Source organism: Pseudorca crassidens, chromosome X (genome assembly GCF_039906515.1).
Source record: "Pseudorca crassidens isolate mPseCra1 chromosome X, mPseCra1.hap1, whole genome shotgun sequence".
NCBI lineage: Eukaryota > Metazoa > Chordata > Mammalia > Artiodactyla > Delphinidae > Pseudorca > Pseudorca crassidens.
Window position 1 is genome coordinate 38,801,577 of NC_090317.1, and position 23,255 is coordinate 38,824,831.

The window sequence follows — 23,255 nt, forward strand, 5'->3', positions numbered from 1 at the left end:
CACAATACAAACGCAAGGTAGTCATAGATGTACCTTGCTGAGACTCAAAAGGATTTTCCTACAAATATATGTTTAAGAGCATATGGAAATCAATGCCCCCATATGGCTTGCTTTAGGAAACTCAAGGTACATATTCCCCCAGACCACAGGCGGGTGAGACCAGTTATATCAAAAAAGCCTCAAGGCTCAATGAAGAGCAACATCCAGGATGTTTAGAGGAAAGCCTACCTAAGACCATAGAAAGGGAAGGGGAGAAGGAAGCTGTGCATGAGAAAATGCGACTCCAAAGCAGGATTAGGACCAAGCGTTCTGCCAGTTTTGAGTTAAGGTACTGGGAATAATAGCAGTGTCCTCTCTGAGTCTGGCCCTTTCCCATGGGTGTGTGTGTGTGTGTGTGTGTGTGTGTGTGTGTGTGTGTGTGTGTGTGTGTGTGTGTGTAGTGGAGCTCTGTGGGCTGCCCTATTTCTGAGAGTGCTTAAAAGAGATACAGTAGATCAAAAAAGTCCTAGAGAGGGCTTGCCTTGTGGTGCAGTGGTTGAGAGTCCGCCTGCCGATGCAGGGGACACGGGTTCGTGCCCCGGTCCGGGAGGATCCCGCGTGCCGCGGAGCGGCTGGGCCCGTGAGCCATGGCGGCTGAGCCTGCGCGTCCGGAGCCTGTGCTCCGCAACGGGAGAGGCCACAGCAGTGAGAGGCCCGCGTACCACAAAAAAAAAAAAAAAAGTCCTAGAAATGATATGGGGACTAAATCAAGGTCTCTAATGAGGCCCAAGAAGAAGTGGCAGGCAGGTCCACCATCTGCAGACACTGGGCTCATGCGACGGATCTCCAGGTGGCACCCTCCACCAAAGCACAGGGGACAAACATTCTAAGCAGAAAAAAATCTCCCAGCCAGTCTCTCACCCTGGCCATAGTCCTGTGCACCAGGAGCTTCTCCCAGCTTCCCACCGGGCAAGAGGGCACTCGGGAAGCAATGTGGTGTGGTGGGCAGGGACGGCCAAATTGGGATCGAATCCTGGCTTTGCTACTTTTGAGCTCAGTAACCTTGAGTAAACAACCCCTCTAAGTCTTCCGCTAGGCATAAATGGAAATAATGATCTCTACCTCAGGTGTTGTGCTAACTCTATCAATCAATCAATCTAAAGCTATACATCTCTACATAACTATCGATATTCATCTATATCTCTCTATACATGTATATATGTTTTAATATATAATTGTATATTATATAATATAAATTATATATTTATATATAACGTAGGAAACAATATATTATAATGACAAGTAATATAAATATATATATTTTTATACATGGAGAGAGAGAGAGAAAGAGGGGAAGAGAGATTGAGAGAGAACCCTCTGCAGAGTCCCTTGTTCAGAAAATGGCAGTTCTCATCTGTCCCCTCCCTTCAGACATTCTGCCAATCCAGACTCTCCCCACCTGAGCCTAATATAGTAAGGGGGTAAGTCAGAAAATGGGAGTTGAGGGGAGTTTGGAGCCTCAAGTGAAGGTTAAACAAAGGATTTATGGACATTAGTGGGCAAATGGGCACTATGTAAACCTCTGTCTTGGGAACTGAGGATTGCCCACACCTCTTTCAAAAGTAGTCCAACTCCACCAATGTCTCCCCGACCCAGTGGCCTCAGGAAACAGGAGGGCTATGCCAGCTTGGCAAATTCTCTCTGGGTAACTTGGGATAAAGGAGGCCAGGGTGCCCAGGATTCACTGAGATCCCTCCAAAATTATTTTCCAGTGTTTCCACCTTTTCCTCAAGCACGGACAATAGGAAATATATTTTTGCTACATTTTCTTTGACAGGAACCCAAAAGTTTAGAAACAGAGAACATCTAAATTTATAACACTCTAAATACTGGGGTTTGTACTTAGAAAAAGAAAAGCCTCCACTTTCCAAATGTTCCATCAAGCTGTAGTTCTTAGGATAGACCAGTAGATGGCAGCATTCGAGAGAGCCCCAGCAACTGTGGAGAAACCCTACCTTAAAGAGAGAAAGAGCGAGCAGAGGAAAGAGGCGCTGGGGTCAGGCTGGCTCTTTTTGCTGAGTGCTTTCCTGTGAGGGGACAACATGGTGAGCTGGGGGTCAGCCCTATCTTCCATAAAGGGAGCTTGAGACTGAAAGAGCTGACGCTCTTTTCCTGCTGGCACACAGCTAGCTAGCCAGTGGGAGACTGACCACATACAGGGCTGGGTCTGTTTCCACCCGCCCCACCTCCATGAAACCCCGAGGAGGAGATGAGTGGGGAGGTGACCAAGCCCATCTCACTCAGTCCTCTGCACGTGCCTCAGGCCATTCCCCACGCCTGCTCTGGCTCTCCCTTGCACTCTAAGCTCATAGCTTCCTCGAAGCCCACTCCTGCGAGAGGTGTCCCGTATCCCATTTCCCTCACGCATCACTCCCTTACTCTGCAGCACTAAGCAGGTGTCTAGGCCCTTGGTACTCAAAGTGTGGCACCAGCAGCACCGGCACTACCTAGTTAGAAATGCAGGCTCTCAGGCTCCACCCCGGAACTGCTGAACCCACATTATAATAGGCTCTCAAGGTGATTCATGTGCACATTAAAGTTTGAGAAGCACCGGGCTAGCTCCCGTCATGTGCCAAGGGCCTTAAATGTCTCTGGTCACAGCTAGTGAGTGGCTGGGTTTCCAGAGGCATCTACTGAGGCAGGTAATGCCGGGCTGCTCATCAGGATCTACATTAGGAGGTTAGTCGTTTTAAGGCTTAGCCTCCAGTATCAGGAAAGGGATACCTCTGTCTTCGCCTCCTCTTATTCTCACCAGAGTCAGGGCTCTGAACAATAAGCTAGCAACCCAAGCTGCATGAGCCTAGGAAGCCAGAGGACGGCTCCTAGCCTGAACGCCCGAGCCCCAGTAAGAGGGGTATCGGCAAGGCCAGGGGAGTGAAGCCCTGCCACCCTGGGTGCCACAGGAAAGAGAGACAGGTGCTGAAGCAACGCTATGACCTTGGGGCCGTCCAGTGGGAAAGCAGCCACGGAACCATCTTGTCAAGAGGCAATGAAGCAGAGGCACTGAAGGGGGATCTGCTCTCTGTCAGGCACAGGTAAACGTTACTCTCCAGGCCAGAGACAAGATGAGCTGCCCAGAGGCCACAGCATCTCCAGGCTAGGTGAGGGCCCCCTAAAACTGGAATTGCCTGGTCTCCCGTGCAGACCTTCTGCCCACCCTCCCCTAGCCCATGATGACTTACTTGTGATTCCTCTTTTCTTACCTAAGAATCCTATGAAATAATAGGCGTTATTTGGTTTTCCTCCTAATGCCCCTAAAGACTGTGGCATCTTAAAACACTCCTGGAGGGAAAGAGAACGCAAGATTCTCAGCTCATGTGTGGACTGCTGCTCACGGATCTCCGTGCTCACATGGCGGTGGGATGGGCGGGCAGCAAGCGGCTTGGGGAAAGGTGCGACTTACTTTGAAGGCGTCGACATAGACAGGATTGATTTGGTTTATGCCCAGGCGGAGGGGCACAATGAGCAGCAAGGGTTTCCAGGCTGGAGAGCAGGCAGAGGGGCCCTTACTCTGGGTCGAAGCATTCAGAGACTCAGGGGGGCTCTCGGCAGCTGTTTCAGCACTCAAGGGGAGGGTGTGGCACATTTTTTCTAGAAACAGAAGACAAGAGAGCTGGGTAAATAAGGGGCATCCAGCCCTAGGAGATGTGCCAAGGGCAAAACCAAAGGAGACCTCACATGACAGCCGCTGCCTGGAAGGCCCTTCCCCCGGCCACCGGGGCCCTGCTGCCCGACCTCCTACAGGAAGCCCAGGCCACTCCTCCAGCCCTTACTTCTCCTCCTTCTGGCAACTGAACACTCACTTACCTCTTGTCAGATATTATGGGCTCACTGGGAGAATCTCATTTCTCAACCAGACTGCAAGGGCCTTGGAAACAGGGACTGTATCTGTTGGTCCCTCTAACCCCGTGGCAGGGAGCACAGGGGGGCTGCCACAGAAGACCTGTCAGTGGTTTAACTGATTACCTGCACTTGGGGAGTCCTGCAGGGAAAGGGTCTGGTGCCTCACTGAGGGGCAGCAGAGATCCTCTAATTGTTTTCTCCCTTTCAGAAAGCTGAAAGGGAAGAGAAGAAGGGGCACAGGGAATGATTAACCGGAGCCCGGTGCTCCCCTGTCCTGCTAGATGGGCAGGCCAGAGGGTCGTGGGGCGGGGGAATGGGGGTGTGTATGTATCTTCTTTCTCTTTTTCTCCCTCGCTTTCTGTCTTTCTCTCCCACCACGCCCCACACACATTCTGAATGGTGAGGAAGAACCGCATCACCCAGCCACCCGAGAATGTAAACTGGCCCGGGACTCACTGATATCTTCAATAACCACGGTGTTATCCATTGAAACATAAACAGCCAAGGAATTCCATTCATCAAATAAAGCAAGTTTTCTGCAAAGCAACATACAATGAAGTCACAATTGGGGAAGATGGACATCTCGGCAGGAAGCAGTACGACCTATGTATGCCCAGCGTTCCTGAAGTTACTGAACACTGAGCCACAGAGAAGTTGGGATTCAGGTCAGGTCTGGCTCCCTTGACTGAGCTCTGGAACATTCTATGTCCAGGGACCTTGAGAATGCCAGAGGCACTGTTTCCGCACCTCAAACATAAGGCCTGCTTTACAAAATGCAAAAGGCTGCCTTGCTAAATAATGTTACTCCTACTGGGCGAGAGAGAGAGGTTACCAGTGCATCTTCTCCCAAGAGATTTTGTTTTCTTTTCTTAAATAAGAGACATTCTGACTTACTCCTTCTTTCAAAAAAAGAAAACTGTTATTAATATACACATATATATATTTGTTTAGGAGCATACATAATACAAACAATAAGTTCTAGGGAAATCCAGGGGGGGGGGGAGAGAGAGAGAGAGAGGTGATCTCTTCTGTCCCTTCCCACATGCGGTAAGGATGCTGTCCCAGGAGACTTGGGCCGCAGATGGCTTCAGTGCCGGGCCTTGCTGGTCAACAACTGAAGACAGAGCATGCTGAAATGCATGACTTCAGAGGAGACTAGAAAGCAAACCCCTTTAAAAGAGAGATTATCTGATGTCTGAGTAAAGTACCTTGTCTATCTCTCCCTTATTTCTTTCTCCTCTTGCCAGTATGAAGAAGACATGTTTACCCTGGCTACTCTGGAATTCTGCAGTAAAGCCCAGTCTCAATAGCTGACAAAACAAAACAAAACAAAACAAAACAAAAGACACATTCTCTCCCAAACCAAAGGAACTCCCAAGAAGAGGTTAATTACCATTATATTTTAATTTCATTTAATGTAGTATCTTTCCCCCAAAATAATAATGATGACATCATCATCATCTACTGTTGTTAATAACAATCACGATGACTCAGAACCCACTTAAGTTCTTTAAAAATGTATGTTTCCATTTGCTCGTTGTGGGAAGCTCAAAATTTAGAAGAAAGAAGCAAATTCTGAGGGATGTCATTTATAAACCAACCATATCAAGCTAGGTTTTGGGCTCGGCACAGCCATTCTAATCTTCTACACTTTCTGTCCTGGGTTCCTACAGTGGTTCCCGAAATACCACCAGATCCTCACTCAGCAGATCAACAACACCCCAAAAACCACTACGGACCAAGGTAAGAAAGTGGTCTCAGAGAGGCTGCACTGTTAGCAGAGTAATGCAAAGATACAGGTTTCACTTGGGTCCCCAGGAAGACCAGACTACTCCCCTCAAAAGCACATTTACAAAGCATTCCAGTTTATTGAAGGTTGGCTAATAATTGAAATAGTGCCCCATCTGTATTTTGCATGGAGCAGGTCCCATCATCACACGCCAGAGAGCCAGGAATTGAAGTAGCTACCAAAGGAGGCTAGACGGTTTCAATTTTCTGATGCCTAAATCCAGCCCCAGATTCTATCTGCCATTTTCATTCATTCATTCATCAAGTATTTATTGAGCACTTACATGTGCCAGGCAGTTTCATGTGCTAATATTACAGGAGTGCACGAGGCAAATACAATCTCTGCCCTCATGGAGTTCCCATTTGGTGATAGGTTGTCAGAAAGGAGAGTGACAATAGGTGAGGTGGCCTGCAGCTGTAGGTGCTGATGCCACTCACCCCATTCATTTCCAAAGCATTGGTCCTGGCCTCTCCATGTCGCCTCTTGCTGTGGGAGGTGAATTCTGAGACTTAACAGGACAATTGCGAAAGTACCATGCTGGGGTACCTTGAGTCTCCTAAGAGATGACAAACTGATTCTAAGACTCTCTTGAGGTTTGTCTCCTCTAATAGGTGGTGAGGTCCTTGAAGCAAGAACTACACCTAGTTTATTTCTGTGCACTCAGTACTTAGGGCAACAGAGGCACCCAGTAAATGTTGAATGAATCAGTGAAGAATTTTTTTTTATATACCATACAGGGTGGGAGTCTGTGTCTTGCCTAGGCTGGCTCAGGCTTCCCCACTTAGTGCAAACCCTTTGGCTTCAAAGTGACCCTCAGGCTGACGGCTGAGCACGTGAGCACCAATCTACAAGTGGGATACAGAATGAGTCCTGAGGGGCCTCCCCATAGACTGATACCAATGACTATAACTGTGATTTACCAAGACAGTTGCCCACACACATTATACATTTCAAAGAACTATCTGAGCAAAATGGTACAGATGTTTGGCGGCTTAGTGGGATGGCAGGAACAGCTGGGTTGATGGGATGTTGAGTTGGTGGAGGGAGGCATAGGAGATGGTAGCATAAGGCGCATGACAGACTCTTTTACTTACTTTAACACCTGTGCAACTGTATTTGGTCCAAACCATTCGCCAATTGATTTCCCTTCTCCTACACCCATCTGTGCTGTTTTTATGTGGAAAAATAATAAACAGGTTAGCAAACCACCAACTCCTAATTTTTTGCATAAATAAGTAGATGGGATGACTTAGTAGAGCCACATATAAAGCAGGGAACAAGAAAAGCAAGTACAGCAATGTAAGCTGAATTTCACATACAGTGTTCCTTTCCTCTTAATTGAACTACAGAACAGAGAGACAGCCTTTAAACTACTCATGTGACCTTACCCATTTGATGGATAGAGTAGCAACAGTCTTTTCTATCTAGGAAGCACTGTAGGATTCGTTGGTATTCTTTGGGTTGTTCTTTCTGTCTCTCCCAGTTCCAGTCTTTTTAGGAAAAAGAAAAAATGAGTTAAAATCATTTTTATAACTGCTTGTTATCTCTGCACTCTTACTGGGACTACGAGGTTAGAAGGAAAACAAAAGAGTTACATGTAGAAGGTGGGAGCGATCAGGTCAGAACATTCCTAAGGATCTTTAATGTTGATGACCAAGACATCTGGAAACTGATTTCTTTCAAAGACTCACTGGGTATAAAGTAAAAGCAAAACAAGAAGTTGACCAAGGAATTGACTTAGCCCACGAGCTTGAGTTGGATAAATATTACATGAAGACAGTGTCACAAGGCCTTTCTGGTCAGCTACTCAGTGAACAGGAGGTCACCACAAAACCTGGCAGTATATCCGTGTCTCACCCAGACGCTGTTATGTCTCATGTCCACACAGACAGCAATGGCTTTGGTTCGTATATTTTGGCAGCATTGCCCACAGAGTCTCACGGGGGGAAGTGCTCTTCTGACACACACCTATTCCCAGGGGAATACACACAATTTGCAACTAAGGAAGCTTTTTTTTTTAAATGCATGCTGCCATTTTTACACAACCTTTTAAAAAGGCCACGATGAGTTTTGGAAAAACAAATACCTTTGTTATCAGGTGTTCCAGGTTTCCTTATGACCAAAACTAAAATAAGTACATCTGTGGGGATCCCATCTGTGCCTCAAGCACAGCCCCCCAAATCCAATAGGGGCTGCTTATCGCTTACTGAGGACAACTGCAAAAACTCTCGTCGTCACTGCTGTGGACAGGACGCACTATTCCCATTCCCTCAGCTCTAGGAACTCTGTCTAATGGGACAGATTTCTGAGACTTAGTTTCCTTCCAAGACAGAAGTTTCTCTCCTGAGGTTTTAGAGAGCATTTGAATTCACAACTGAAATCTACTTGAAGCCAAAGGCCACTATCTCCAGAGTCTTTAGTTCTCTTCGCTTCTAGTATTTCTGAAACCAAAGTTTTAAACTTCGCATCCAGCAGTCTTCAAAGGGTGAAGAACACCCAACTGTTTTTCATCAGCTACCAAACTGTCCAAGTCTGGGGGAAACCCTGATTAGCTGGCTTCTAAGTACCACTAAATATTTACTGATGACAGTGATAAGTGAACACCCCACCTCAACTGTAAAATAACCGAATAGGAAACACTCCAAAATACTTCTGTATAAAATTACATCTTCTCATTCATCTTAGCTACAAGATCTATTTATACATTCTTCCTGCTACTTGCTTTTATATTAAGACAATTGAGATTGCTGACTGTGGGTTTTTCCCCCCAGTTTGCTTTCCACAAAATTCACTTCCAGAAGAATCATCTTGAAGTGTTTCATAAATGAGAAAGTTAAACAGTAAGAACAATCTGCTCCAAGAAGTATGTGTACAGTAGAGAAATCACTGGACAAGGAGACAGAAGACCTGCATTCTATTCCCAAATCGATGCCTTCTTGCTGTTTGACCCAGGGCAAGTCACCTTACTTCCTGAGCCTCAGTTTCCTCATCTGTAAAACAGAAATTATGATACTACCCAGGAAACACAGGCACAGGACATCCTAGACCCTGAAAAGAAGGCACGAAGCCCTAAACTCTCCCCAGCCTCTTCCCCGATCTTCTCTGGGAACCGCAGGAAGATGTGTGAGGTTGCGTAGTCCCGGACAGGGAGCGACGTTTTTGTACCTCTGAATCTCAAGGAGCAAAAGCCAATGAGTTCAGCAGCCCAATCTCATCCAAGGTGTTCTTTCACTCCCTCATCCCCAAGGCAAACCAGACTTTCACCCAAGTGCTTGAACTGGCATCTACCCAAGGTCAGCCTACAGATGCCGACAGGGAAGCACACGCATGTCTTAAGAAAGCAAGACTCGAGAGTTCCAGCAGTGATTACTGGAAGGTTCTTAATGAAGCAGCCTCCTGAGGAAGCTGATTTAAGGATTTCTTCATCATCGAATGGACATCATCAGTGAACCCAAACCAAAATATCTCCCTCATTAGGCACTTCCTTTAGGTCACTGACATCCTTCACTAGGCAGATATTTTAAATGAGGTCAAAAAACAGACTTACCACCACACCCTTCTTCCTGCTCCCTTTGTTATCTGACCTGTTTAAGGACTCATGCGAACAATAGTGAAGATGGAAACTCTAAATGATACACCTGCCTCAGTGTTCATCTGCCCCAGGAAAATAAGTCTCCGGCTTGGTGAGTCACAAGGAAATGCCGGCTGTTTTCTTCTCACGAGAGGTTTTGTCAACTTGTCAGCCCCACTACTTGGACTTGCAGAGAGCACTTCAGGACCTGCAGCTCTGTTCCCTCGGCACCAGTGCTAAACTACCAGCAGCAAGTGCGACTGCAGAGGTCTCCGAGGCAGTTTCCAGAACAAATTGAACTCACCCCTGCCCAAGTGTCTGCAGATAAGGGCTTGAGCCAGCATCATCTGTCCACAGCGTAGCATACATCCCCAGCCGGCGTCTGACGAAGGGCCCGTTCCCCCTGTTGGCAAAATGGATGGGAATGAATATGAGATCCTTGAACTGCCCTTTCCCGAAACATCAGCATATTTGGGAATCATACAAGACAGACAGGCACACATACTCGGAATAGAGAGGCAAGAGATACAGTCAGACATCAAACAGGGTCTGTTACAGGGTGGAACTTGCAAAGATAATGCTGAGTTAACCAAAACAGGTTCTATGGCCAAAGGAAAACAAACAAATGAACAAAACCTGCCCCTTATGTTTTCTGCCTAGAGACATCCAGGTATGTGTACAGTTTTGGTATATGACTAACATGTATGACTACCAACACTTAGTCCATGCCATGTCATCATCTGCTTGACCGAACCTGACTTTTCACAACTCACTTCTCGGGGAGGGCAATCTTACCTTAGTTAAGGAATAAATGCTACCAAACTTGATTATCAAAATGGTCAAGGAAATCTGGAAGGCTCTTGACTGTTCTAAATATACATTATGAAGGTCTGAACAGTAAGAGGGAGAATGTGAAATAGAGGAAAGAGTCCTAGATTAGGCATCAGAAGACCAGTCTCATCTGTAGACTGGGGATAATAGCACATGCCTTGCCTACTATTAGTGGATATTGTAAGAATTAAAAGAGAGAGTCTAAAAGTGTTCTACAACCCACTCAGGACGATGTAAATATTTGGTGTTATGAGTATGGTCATAATTAAAAATACCACTAATAAATTAGAAATGTACTACCTTTTTAAAAGGCACAAAGCCAGTTAATAAGGCAACGGGTTCCATTTTAAGAACACTTGATGTAACAAAAATCCCATAAACGTGGCCAGGGTGAGCTCAGTATCCTTTTTCAAGGTACCAGTGAAATGAGATAACTTGGATGGTGGAAGAGACATTCTGCTTTCATTGCTTCATTTCCCAACATGGAAGTGGAAAAGTATGCTGTAAGCATGGTCTCACAAGACTAACTGTAAAGGGGGTCATCAACCACGTAAGACAAGTGGGCCAAGGTGGCCGCTCCTTTCCTTGTGTTGTGGGGACTGAAGGAGAGTTGCTACAGCAAGATGGGGAAGGTTGAGCCAATTTGTGAGCTGGAAGGGGAGTCCTTTGGCTCTTGCTAATGGTGGGATTATGGGCCAGATTAGTATGGAAAAGATGCAAGGAAGCCCACATAAAAAAAAAGATCATCTCTTCCAAAACATTGTCAGAGTTGAACTGCAAATGTTTTCAAATCTTGCAAAGATCTCTTCACCCAGAAAAAAGTTTAACAGTTTAGAATCACTGGGTACTAAAGATTGTTCTTTTGCGTATTTTGCTCAGGTACTTCCTGTGGAGAGCAAAAAAAAGAAAAAAAAATGTCTGTGTGAACTTCACTCTTTGCACTTATCAGAAAGGTTTATTTCACTCCAGTTACTAGGTCCAGTCCTGGACCAAAATTAGTCAGACAGGTTTCCTCTTAGAATAGCTTCCACCATTTGAGTTTGGTGATCCTTTCCTACAGTACCACGAGACTAGGAAGAGGTCACCCTACTTGCAAACATTTCACAAATTTTCTCTGGAGGGATCCTATTCACTTAGCTCATTGAACTGTCCTTTTTTCTAGACAGCAGCTGGTACTCTTAACTGACTAGAATTAGTTCCAAGCAAGTCCATTATAATTCATCTCCCAGTGGCAAGATGTTTTCATCTCACAGGGAAAAAAAAAGCAAAGGAATTATTTTCTTTCCTTCAAGGTACAGCCAACTTTAATAATCAAATATCTCCACAAAGCAGTGGATTATAATTTAATAGATACTGTCCAAATTAAAAGCTTGACTTTTGCCTTGCTCTTAGAATTAAAACAAGTAACACTTCTAAGTGCCTGAACACTTGGCGGTGGTTGGGCTCAAAAGTATACTGGCATTACACATTAACACCATGGAACCATACACGATGAGGCACGTCGGCAATGAGATTTCTGGATGAAGCATAAGACTTAACTACTCCGCCACATTAAATTCTTCGCCATAGTGAGCTGTTAGTTCTGAGGTTTCCATGATGTCACTGATAACCTCAGGAAAGCTATCTACAAAGAAGAAAGCACAGTATAATAAATGATATACCTACCAATCGGTGAAAATTTCCTTCTGTATGTAAACCACAGACGAGCACTTATATCAGACAACAGCTTAGATTTTTCTGTAATTAAATGTGAAATTAAAATTAAATCACCGTATCCCATCTGAAGATATCTGCCTTTGATTTCTGAGCCAGCAGCAAACTCAATTTCAAATAACCAGACAATTCCATTGTCATGAGGCTAAGGGAAATTCATAGGCAACCCAAACTCATTTTAGCCAAATAATTTCAGCATTTCCTCCCACCTATGTATTTTTGTTTGTTTGTTTGTTTGTTTGCGGTATGCGGGCCTCTCACTGCTGTGGCCTCTCCCGTTGCGGAGCACAGGCTCTGGACGCACAGGCTCAGCAGCCACGGCTCACGGGACCAGCCGCTCCGCAGCACATGGGATCCTCCCGGACCGGGGCACGAACCCGTGTCCCCCGCATCGGCAGGCGGACTCTCAACCACTGTGCCACCAGGGAAGCCCCCACCTATGTTTTGATCAGAGCTACTGGCTAGTACAATGATGCTGAGTGGTTCCTGCCTCCTTCTCACTGAGAGCCAAAGCCCCAATAGGTACTTAACACTGGGGTCACATGACCAAAAGACAAGGACTAGGAAAAGCAAGGATCCTGGATAACCTGCTCACAAGGCAATCAGCCCCTGCCTGAATGATGACGGTTGGTTGGATCTCTTATCAGCATCCATTGTCTGTTATCTAAAACTAGGGATGGGTCGTGTGTGTGTGTGTGTGTGTGTGTGTGTGTGTGTGTGTGTGTATATGTGGGGGGGGTACACACAAATGTTTAACTATGAAGGAGATGTCCCTGCTAAGCAAATTAAGTGTATAAGAAATTTATCAATACTACCTACTGCAACTGGCGTTTTTAATCTAAATGGATGTATAACACCACAAATGCTTTTGTATATTTTTTTCCAAAGCATGCTTTCTTGTATTTCATGGCATAAATTTACTTCGATGGCCACAAATCTGGCATCCACATGTCATCTGTACTTAGATGTGGTTCTGTCTTTCTTAGTCTTCTCTCTCCCCCTTCTCAACAACACATCTATATTTGTATTCTATAGAGAACTTATAGCCATTGCACTTTAAAAGAAGAAAAGGAAGTTCAATTTTATCCAATAGTCTCTATTTTTTCTCCTGCCTTTCCTTTGAACAAATCAGAAAGTTGAGCTGTCTGGATTTTCCTTCCCCTTCATGTTGCCGGTGCCTAGCACATTATGGGAAGCAGACATAAAATGGTTAAGAGCAAGACTTCTGGAGCCATATTCTGCCTGGGTTTGAACCCTGACTCTACTACTTACCAACTGTGTGGGCTTGTCACTTAACCTCTCTAAGCTTCAGTTTCCTCATCTGTAAAATGGGGAGAGTGATCGTACCTACTTCATAGACTTATGAGTATTCAACAAGATAACACTACATGGAAAGTAGTAGCTTACATGGTACAGTATGCAGTAAGCCTGAGGTAAATGTTAGCTGTTATTATATTCCCTCCTCTCAAATGCTCACGCCACTCACTCCTTCCTCTGATATTCTCTATGTCTTCCAGCTTGCCTATATGCTAGAAAGTCTGGGGAAAAGTTGTATAGACATTTTAATAATAATTTCACCTTGAAAGGCCTTTTCCAGCCTAACATTTGAAAATGGGCATATTTGAGGACATGGAAGCAACCTAAGTGTCCATCGACAGATGAAATGGATAAAGAAGATGTGGCACATATATACAATGGAATATTACTCAGCATAAAAAGAAACAAAATTGAGTTATTTGTAGCAAGGTGGATGGACCTAGAGACTGTCATACAGAGTGAAGTAAGTCAGAAAGAGAAAAACAAATACCATATGCTAACACATAATTATGGAATCTAAAAAAAAAATGGTTCTGAAGAACCTAGGGGCAGGACAGGAATAAAGACGCAGACATAGAGAATGTACTTGAGGACACGGGGAGGGGGAAGGGTAAGCTAGGACAAAGTGAGAGAGTGGCATGGACATATATACACTACCAAATGTAAAATAGATAGCTAGTGGGAAGCAGCCGCATAGCATAGGGAGATCAGCTTGGTGCTTTGTGACCACCTAGAGGGGTGGGATAGGGAGGGTGGGAGGGAGATGCAAGAGGGAGGAGATATGGGGATATATGTATATGTATAGCTGATTCACTTTGTTATAAAGCAGAAACTAACACACCATTGTAAAGCAATTATACTCCAATAAAGATGTTAAAAAAAAGAAAATGGGCATATATGGCAACTTGGGGATCCCTGTTGTCATGGAATGCTGAACTAGAAGAGATCATCTCCAGTCCCCCTCCAGTTAACTACTGGTGAAAGGAGTTAAGATGTGGAAAGAGAAAGTGAATTATCCAAGGTAGAAGAGCCTGAATACAAAAGGTCTCCTAATTGCTAGCACTAGGTGCTCTCTACTATTCAGGATTCTCCAATCAAAAGGATGAAGCCAGACTCAGATGGAGTTAAGAGATGCTAACTTCCTCTCCTGCCTTTTTTTTTTTTAATTTTTTTAATTTTTTGGCCATGCCGTGTGGCACGTGGGATCCTAGTCCCCCAGCCGGGGATTGAACCCACGCCCCCTGCATTGGAAGCGCAGAGTCTTAACCACTGAGCTGCCAGGGAAGTCCCCCCTCCTGCCTTTTGATCAGCTTCTTCTGTCCCTCCCGCCATGCTAGGGCCTCCAAAGAGGATCTCTCCTCAGAAACAAAAATCAGAGCTGCCTCTCTCCAAGTTCAGGCTTTATCTATGTGCTGGGTTGTTAGCAGTTTCAGGTGAAAAGGTCTTTCCCAATCTATAAGAGAGTAAGGGTAAAGAAGAAAAATCCAAGCCTCCTTTCCCTCTAGTTGCAGTGGGTAAAAAGTTCTATACAAAATCAGAATAAACGGAGACAGTGCTGCAGTCAGCAAAAGCTCTAAAACTATAAGACTTCTCAGTGTCTGATATTCTTGCTGACTTCTAAACAGCCATGGGCTGTTTAGAAGTCCCTTGGGTGGCAGTGTTTTTCATCTAGATAGAAAAGGACGTGAGAGGAATGAGAAGTATGTAGCCCAGTCATCAAAGACTAGATACTGGTTAGTGATACCAGGAGCAGGTCCATGTTTTTTGAAACCCGAGGCTTATAGAATCTGGGGGTTCTCCTTTAAGGAAAAGAACAAAAATACATGACTTTTTCAAATCGTACAAATACCAATGACCATGTGAACACGCTGCTAGGGCCTCTCAGGGCCTTAGAAGGGACCTTGCATGCAAGCAAGGGGCCTGAGGCTTAAAACTCCTCTGGTTGTCAGGTAAATCCGCCTAGGAGTAGCATTAACCCTTATCAACCCAAGGAGGAAAACAGGATAGGACCTTAACCCTGGGCACCCACCTCATTTGGGTTCTCACAGTCCAATGCTACCAAACCTTACCGGTTTTAAGAAGATGCTGTTTCCCCAAGATCCATACCAGCTCATCTGTATCTGGAAATTCTTCTAGGTAGTCAGCGAAAATAGTAATCTGGTTTTCATACTTGGATAAAACTGAAAGAAAAAGAAAGAAACTTAGGCAAAATTTAATACAGAGGGCTTGCTTCTTTGGTTTACTGATTATTACCTTTGTCCTGAAGGTAAAAGGTGGCTGGCTAGAATTTAATGGAAGCAAATCCTTTTCCTTGAGGAACAAAGACACTCACAAGGCCTGAAAATTCTTTAGTAGAGGAATTTCCTCTTGACCACCTATTTTGACCTTCCCTTTCTCATGGTCCCATGTGGCACCATCTCTGAATAATTTTTTGATCACAGCTATGTCAAACTTTTTTTTCCAATGGGGCTTTCTTTGTAAATAGTCACTTTCCAGCTTCTCCTAGTGTGACTGTAGCAGGTGGCACAATAATACCTGCATACCTAACCCCTGTCCACATCACAGGGAATATTGTGAGGTTTCTAGCGGCCAGTGGCTTAGAAGGGGGTTATGATAAGCCTGAAAGACTATACAACAGTGAAAACGTAATATTTTAGCTGGAAGACCAGATGTTTTAACAGTACTTTCATTTACCATTTTATTCACTTATAACTTCTGCAAAGAAGAATCTTGAAGCTGCCGATAAATATAACTTGTTCTTGGGATTCACAAGTGACTCTCTCTCAAGAGAAAGCAACTGAACAAAATACAATTAAATCTCATAAGTTCACAGGCCACAGTCTCAGAACTTATGGCCATGTAATGCGAGATATGTTAATATTCACTTTTGTACCACCTGCGGAGAAAGGGTCTGCTAAAAGAGTCGAGACTGATTTATGAAGGAGTCTTATTGCAAAAGTTCCCTTTAAGTAATTTTCTGAGAGAAAGAATATTGTAGGTAAATAAGTTTCCAAGCCAGCCCAGAAAAATCTATCTTAACCTGTAACCAGAAAAATCAAATTGCTAGTATATATCGTAGTTTATGGTGTTATTTCAATGACAAATCATATTTCAAGTTCAAAGCTGAGACAACTCAACACACACCTTCTCTTCTCAGCTCTTGGAGGCTCCCAGCCCCTATGGGGAGGGGAGCTCAGACAGAGTAGGGGTCATTTTGTGCAGATACAAGTAGCTGCAGGGACTCTCCCAGACCAGTCCCTAAGAGCACCAGGGGAATAGTTTCCTATAAAAAATGGCATCGTGGGATGTGTTTAAGCTCACTTGAAAGGACAAATTGCTTTCTTTTGGCTTTGTTTTCTAAGGCATGCTGTTTTCATAGAAATAAATGTTCTTAAGTATAAATGAGTCTTATCTGATCATGAAAACAGGTTACGTGGTTGGAGGCTGATGTTATACTTTGTATAATTTGTATAAATTGAAGTTATAATTTGTTTGAAGTTAAAATTTTAGAAACACAGCTACCCAGGGATACTGCCTTTCTTGAAACACATTCCAGAAGTCCAATCTTTCAGGGATTTAGGTAGCCTTTCTCCTCAAGATGTTTTAATCATTAGGGTTACAGCCTTGGCAGTATTTCAAACCTAAAGAAGTTAGAAATGAGACAGCCATTTCATTCCCCAGTGAAAACTCATCACTGCCGAATCTGCCAGGGAGCTTGTGCCGTCTTAGCCTTTCTGCCACTGGCCTCAGCCCCTGGCCCATGCCCAGGAAACAGCAGGCTAAAAATGATCATCCAGGTCAGGCCATCCCCAGGAGGTGGTGGACTGAGGTGGCATAAATCACACTGTGTACCTCCCCACCCTACTCTACACCCCTCACAGGCGAGAGAAATCAGCTTAAGATGAACATCCAGTGTAGCATAGAAAAGAGAAAAAAGAAGTCAGGAAATAAGTAGCTTGCGAGGAGTGTGGGAAAGGGGCAACCTCTCTGGCATTCCCCTGGTAGGGATGAGGAAGGGTGGCACTGGATGAATGTACAGCATGTATGCATATAAGCCTTGGGTCTTTTTTTAGTACTGGCTGAAAAAAGAAACATTTTTCTATCGCCAACCCTGTCTCAGTGAGTCATTGCCCAGCTATCTGGTCAAATTAGTACAGCCCCTTAAAGCCTGTGAGAACTGCACTGCTTCATCTGAGATGGCTCTGACCAAAATGGTAGCCAAAGAATTTTCCTCTTGCTCTTCCACACCACCCCCCAAGGCCAGCAGAAAGGGCACTACAGTCTCTATTCTGCCTGATTCTCCTCTTAAAAAACAGACTCCCAGAATGCAGTGTGTCAGGCCATAGCCAGCCTGAATTGAAAGCTACATGGATGAAACAAATGAAAAGCCAGAACAGAAGATGAGATTAACAGAAGCAAAGGGCAGTAACACAGGGAGAGTATATAAATGGGAGTCCGGGGAGGAGAGAGGAATTGGTCTTCCACAAGAAGACCTCCAAGAGACGAAGAAGCCAGCTGGGATGTGGCTGGGGCGCAGAAGTGAAATGGCATTTCCAAACAAATCACTTCTCACTAACGGCAATCCTTTGGAAAAAAATTTTCGAAAACTACTTTTGTCTTGTCTTAAAATTAACAAACAAGACATCAGCCCCATATGAGTTCCTTGCCCTTTCAGCCTGTTTATAAAGACATAGAACTGTACAGGCAGAGCTGCAAATACTGCAGCTTGGTGGACCAAGAATTAGCTTCTACAAGGTCCGATAGACAATAGGCTTCACTCTGTTCCATTCTACTTTAATAATTATTGCACCGAAGTCTCTGCTGGGTTAGCTTCGTAGTCAACTAATAATTCATAAAAAGGTTTCCATAAACTCCTGGAACCAAAAAGTCTCCCAGTCTTGGCCAAGTGGCTCTGTGTACATGTTGGGGCATGCCTTCAACAGTCAGCCAGGCAGTTGATTAACTCTGCCTTAGTTTTCCCTTTCTGCTTGTACAGAGCTCGAGGATAGCCAGAGTGAGAGCTGAGGGCCTTCTCAGGTCTTTCCTGAGCATGCGCACAGCCTTGGGAATGAACATAGCCCTGAACATGCATGTGGTCCTCCCATATTCCCAGGAATATGCCTGAACTTTTCAAAGCCCCAGTGGATATATTATTCCTTAGCTTTACCTTTTAAACTTTTTGGTTATCTACTCCTCAAACAGCTGTGAAGTTAATCAATTGCCTCTAATAATTTTCCAAAAAAGCCCCGGCAGGGAAGGCTTTCTGTACCTCCAAGTCAGGACAAATAAATACAAGTCTTGTAAGTGGGGTCTTCCGGGAATTGTCAGACAGATCAAATAATGACAATTCTCTAGAAATGAGGCTTGACAGGAGCTCCAACTGTGTTCTGCGTCCTCCAGGGGCTACCAGGTTGCTGGCTTTCCCTATGGCTGCAGGCTGTGGATTCTCAAGGCTACTGCAGAGCTGGAGAGCAAAGGATGGGCATAGCGCAAGTGAAAACGCCACAAAGCTTACTATTCTTACCAAAATGCAGCCGTTTTTCATGAATAAATACTCCCCAGATTGGTGCAAGCCTTTGGTTAATTTCCAGAGTGCTGCAAAAGTTGATTCTGATCATTTTTGCCAATTCTTGTCATTTCTATTATGGGTAGAATTTTCAGAAGTCCTCATTCTGCCATTTTTGCTGATAACTTACTTTAATAATTTGCTTTCCAGGGAGCTTCCCTGGTGGCGCAGTGGTTGAGAGTCCACCTGCCGATGCAGGGGACACGGGTTCGTGCCCCGGTCCAGGAAGATACCACATGCCGCAGAGCGGCTAGGCCCGTGAGCCATGGCCGCTGAGCCTGCGCTCCGCGATGGGAGAGGCCACAACAGTGAGAGGCCCACGTACCGCAAATAAATAAATAAATAATTTGCTTTCCAGTGACTATATTTCTAAGGATTATTTTGTAAAACTGCAAGTAAATGAAGAAAAAATCATTTTAAACAAGATTTTCTGATAGGGCTTAACAAAACTTGTACATCAAGGCTCCCAGATTCTGTGGGGTTTGTGCCCCACAAACAACACAATCACTCTAAAATGAAATCAAAAGGTCACAGAATCTCAGGGCCAGAAAAAGCCTGAGGCACCACAGCATATCTTCCTTGTAGATCACCCTATTTTAAAAGCACTCCAGGATACTGCTGCTTCCAAAACTGCCTTCTCAGCGATACATTTTTTGAATTTTTTAGAAAACTGAGGTATAGTTGATGTACAATATTATTTAAGTTTCAGGTGTACAACACAGTGATTCACAATTTTTAAAGGTTATATTCCATTTATAGTTATTATAAAATATTGGCTATGTTCCCTGTTTTGTATTATATGTACTTGTAGCTTATATTTTATACATAGTAGTTTGCGCCTCTTAATCCCCGACCCTTATCTTGCCCTTCCCTACTAGTAACCACTAGCTTGTTCTCTATATCTGTCAGTCCGTCTCCTTTTTGTTATATTCACTAGTTTAATACATACACATTTAACATACTATCAGGTCACAGCTTCAAAAACATAAGAAAATGTTCACGTCAGACAGGTATGGTAAGGGCTGAATATACATTAATATACTCATTCCATAAATTTTTACAGAGTACCTACTATGTGCTAAGCACAGAGAATAAGACATCACTGAGATGTAGCCTCCATCCTCCAAAAGCTTTTAATCTAGTAGAGAGGATAGGTCTGGAAACAACTAACAACAATAAGTCCTATAAGAAAGGAAAGTGAGAGAGAAGAGATCAAGATGGTGGAGTAAGAAGACATGGAGCCCACCTCCCCCCACAAAAGCATAAAAAATACATCTACATGTGGAATAATTCTCACTAGAACTAACTGGAGGGACTTCCCTGGTGGTGCAGTGGTTAAGAATCCACTTGCCAAGGCAGGGGACATGGGTTCGAGCCCTGGTCTGGGAAGATCCCACATGCCATGGAGCAACTAAGCCCATGTGCCACAACTACTGAGCCTGCACTCTAGAGCCCGTGAGCCACAACTACTGAAGCCCACGTGCCACAACTACTGAAGCCTGTGCACCAAGAGCCCATGCTCTGCAACAAGAGAAGCCACCGCAATGAGAAGCCCATGAACCACAAGGAAGAGTAGCCCCCGCTCACGGCAACCAGAGAAAGCCCACATGCAGCAACGAAGACCCAACGTAGACAAAAATTAAAAATTAATTAATTAATTAAAATAAAAAAGAAAAGAATCCATCTGCCAATGCAGAGGACACGGGTTCGAGCCCTGGTCCGGGAAGATCCCACATGCTGAGAAGAAACTAAGCCCCTGTGCCACGACTAATAAGCCTGCGCTCTAGAGCCCGAGAGCCACAACTACTGAAGCCCACGCCCCTAGAGCCCGTGCTCCACAAGAGAAGCCACCACAACGAGAAGCCCACGCACCACAACGAAAAGTAGCCCCCTCTCGCCGCAACTAGAGAAAGCCCCCATGCAGAAACAAAGACCCAACGCAGCCAAAAATAAATTAATTAATTAATTAATTTTAAAAAAACCCCTGGAAACTGGCAGAAGCACTCCTGTACAACCAAGATTGTAAGAACGATCCACACATAATCCAGTAGGAAGGGAAGAAAAGTGATCAGGTTGAGACCCGTGCCCCTGGGAGGGGAATCAGAGGAAAAGGGAGGTCGCATGGGTCGACACCCACCCTGGGGAGTGATCAGGTTGAGCCACAGACTGGGTGTCCCAGAGCTGGGGTTCTTTGTGGAGGAGACAAGGCCCCTCGGCTGGTTGGAGGACAGCTAGACAAACAAGACTGGACTCCACTTGTGAAGAGTGCATGCACGTTGGCTGTCCCCGAGGCAGGGCAGAGATCGATCTGCTCTGAGGCGGCTGGTTTTCCCACGACCAGCTAGCCATGCACCTCAGCCTGAAGAACCGAGCAATGCTTCCATCCCACTCATTCCATGCCACAGCACTCCAATTGGATCTGGGGTAGCCACGACCAGAGAAAAGACTTGACCATGGGATGCAGAGGTGACTGAGTCGTGGGGTGGAGCCTGGGTGGGGCGGCAGTGGCCATTGTTGACACTTCCTCAAGCAGCGTCCCAGAAGCCACCCAGATCTCTGATGGCAGCCACCCCACCACAGCTCACTCCCCCACCCCAATACACACAGAGTGACCACAAGGGCCCTGCCTGCCCTGAGGAGCAGTTCTACAACAGGGTGGGAGCAGCTGAGGCTGGGGACAGTGACCAGCTGTGAGAGACAATGGGGAACTGCCCCTAAGGCAGGGCAGAGAGAGGTCTGCCCTAGCAGCTGCTGGGTTTCCCGTGACTGCCTTGCCGTGCCCGCCAGCCCAAGCTCAGTGAATACTCTAGCCCCGCTCAACCCATGCCACAGCACTGACTGGATCTGGGGTGCCCATGACGAGGAAAAGACTCAACTATGGGACACAGAGGTGACCCAGTCCCAGAGTGGAGCTACTCTTAGCTCTTACTCAAGCAGTGCCTCAGAAGCCCCCCAGATCTCTGACAGTGGCTGCTGCACCACATCTAACCTCCCAATATACATGGAGAGTTCACACAGGCACCGTCTTTCCTGTAGGGCAGTTCCACAACAGGGCAGGGGTGGCAGAGGCTGTGAGGAACAAAGGGGATCTGCACCTGAGGCTATGTGGAGCCACAGACACCTATACAGGCAGTGCATTAGACCTTTGTCAGCGCATGGCCCCGCTTGCTTCAGCACTCTCCTCCTCTGGGGCAAAGGTCCTGGTGTGGGGAGAGGGAAAAATACACACTTAAAGGGAACAGAGTTAGCTCAGGCCCCACCCCCAAGAGGGTGGTGACAGCCACTGAGCAGAGAGGAAGTCCCACCTCACACCCACCTCCAGCTCTAGCCCTTATAGCTCCAGCCACACCAGCTACAAAGGTGATAGCTGCCAGCACACCCTGAGGAATGATGTGACTTGCATTCACATCAAATCCAGCTCTCCCACCAAAGGCATCTGGCATACACAGTCTGTATAGAGATGGTCCCACAGAAAAATACACCTTCAAGACTGCAATAGATAACTGTTTCACCTAAATCACAGACGCAAGAAAGTTAAGCAAAATGAAAAGGCAGAATAACTACTCTTAATTGAAAGAGCAAGAGAAAGCCCCTGAAAAATAAATAATGAAACGGAAATAAACGATTTACCACATAAAGAATTCAAAACATTGGTAATAAAAATGTTAACTGAATTAGGGAAAAGAATTGATCTAAACAGTGACCATTTCAACAAGGAACTAGAAAATATAAAAAAAACCCAATCAGAAATGAATAATTCAACAGCTGAAATAAAAAACACACTAGAAGGAATGAATAGCAGACAAAGTAATACAGAGGAACACATAAGTGATCTAGAAGACAGAATAATGGAAACCACACAATCAGAACAGCAGAAAGAAAAACAAATTTTTAAAAATTAAAGCAATTGAAGAGATCTCTGGGACACTAAGCATCCAAACATTTGCATTATGTGGGTTCCAGAAGGAGAAGAGAGAGAAAAGCAGACCAAAAATGTACTTGAAGAAATTATGCCTGAAAACTCCCCAAACCTGAAGAAGGAAACAGATATCCAGGTACAGGAATCACAGAGGGCCCCAAACAAGATGAACCCAAACAGACCCACACCAAGACATATCATAATTAAAATGGCAAAAGTTATAGATAAAGAGAGAATTCTAAAGGCAGCAAGAGGAAAACAAAGAGTCATATGCAAGGGAACCCCCATAAGGCTATCAGCTATTTCTTTGCAGAAACCTTGCAGGCCAGAAGGGAGTGACATAATATATTCAAAGTGCTGAAAGGGAAAAACCTGCAACCTAGGATACTCTACCCATCAAGATTATCATTTACAAGGAGAGATAAATAACTTCTCGGATATGCAAAAACTAAAAGAGTTCATCAATACTAAACCTACCGTAAAAGAAATCTGAAGGGTCTTCTCTAAATGAAAAAGAAGTAAGAATCTATAGGAAAGGGAAAATCCCACTAGGAAAGGCAAATATATAGTAAGGATTGAGAATCAAACACTTAAATAAGCCAGTATGTAGATTAAAAAACAAAAAATTGTAAAAGCAACTATAACTTCAGTAAACAGTAAAGGGATA

At 44.8% G+C, this 23,255-nt stretch overlaps 1 protein-coding gene across 5 annotated transcripts in view; it reads right to left on the bottom strand.

Annotated features, from left to right (window-relative positions):
- Nucleotides 1-23,255, bottom strand: part of ATG4A (autophagy related 4A cysteine peptidase) — a 66,658-nt gene that overhangs the window by 13,427 nt on the left and 29,976 nt on the right. For all 5 annotated transcript variants that reach the window (XM_067723135.1, XM_067723137.1, XM_067723138.1 and 2 more), the window contains 8 exons: nucleotides 15,173-15,283; nucleotides 11,739-11,810; nucleotides 9,547-9,645; nucleotides 7,060-7,161; nucleotides 6,766-6,838; nucleotides 4,339-4,418; nucleotides 3,443-3,630; nucleotides 3,243-3,321 (listed from right to left, as the gene is read on the bottom strand). In XM_067723135.1, the coding sequence (XP_067579236.1) occupies nucleotides 3,243-3,321; nucleotides 3,443-3,630; nucleotides 4,339-4,418; nucleotides 6,766-6,838; nucleotides 7,060-7,161; nucleotides 9,547-9,645; nucleotides 11,739-11,810; nucleotides 15,173-15,283 (804 nt within the window). The remainder of the gene's footprint in view (nucleotides 1-3,242; nucleotides 3,322-3,442; nucleotides 3,631-4,338; nucleotides 4,419-6,765; nucleotides 6,839-7,059; nucleotides 7,162-9,546; nucleotides 9,646-11,738; nucleotides 11,811-15,172; nucleotides 15,284-23,255) is intronic.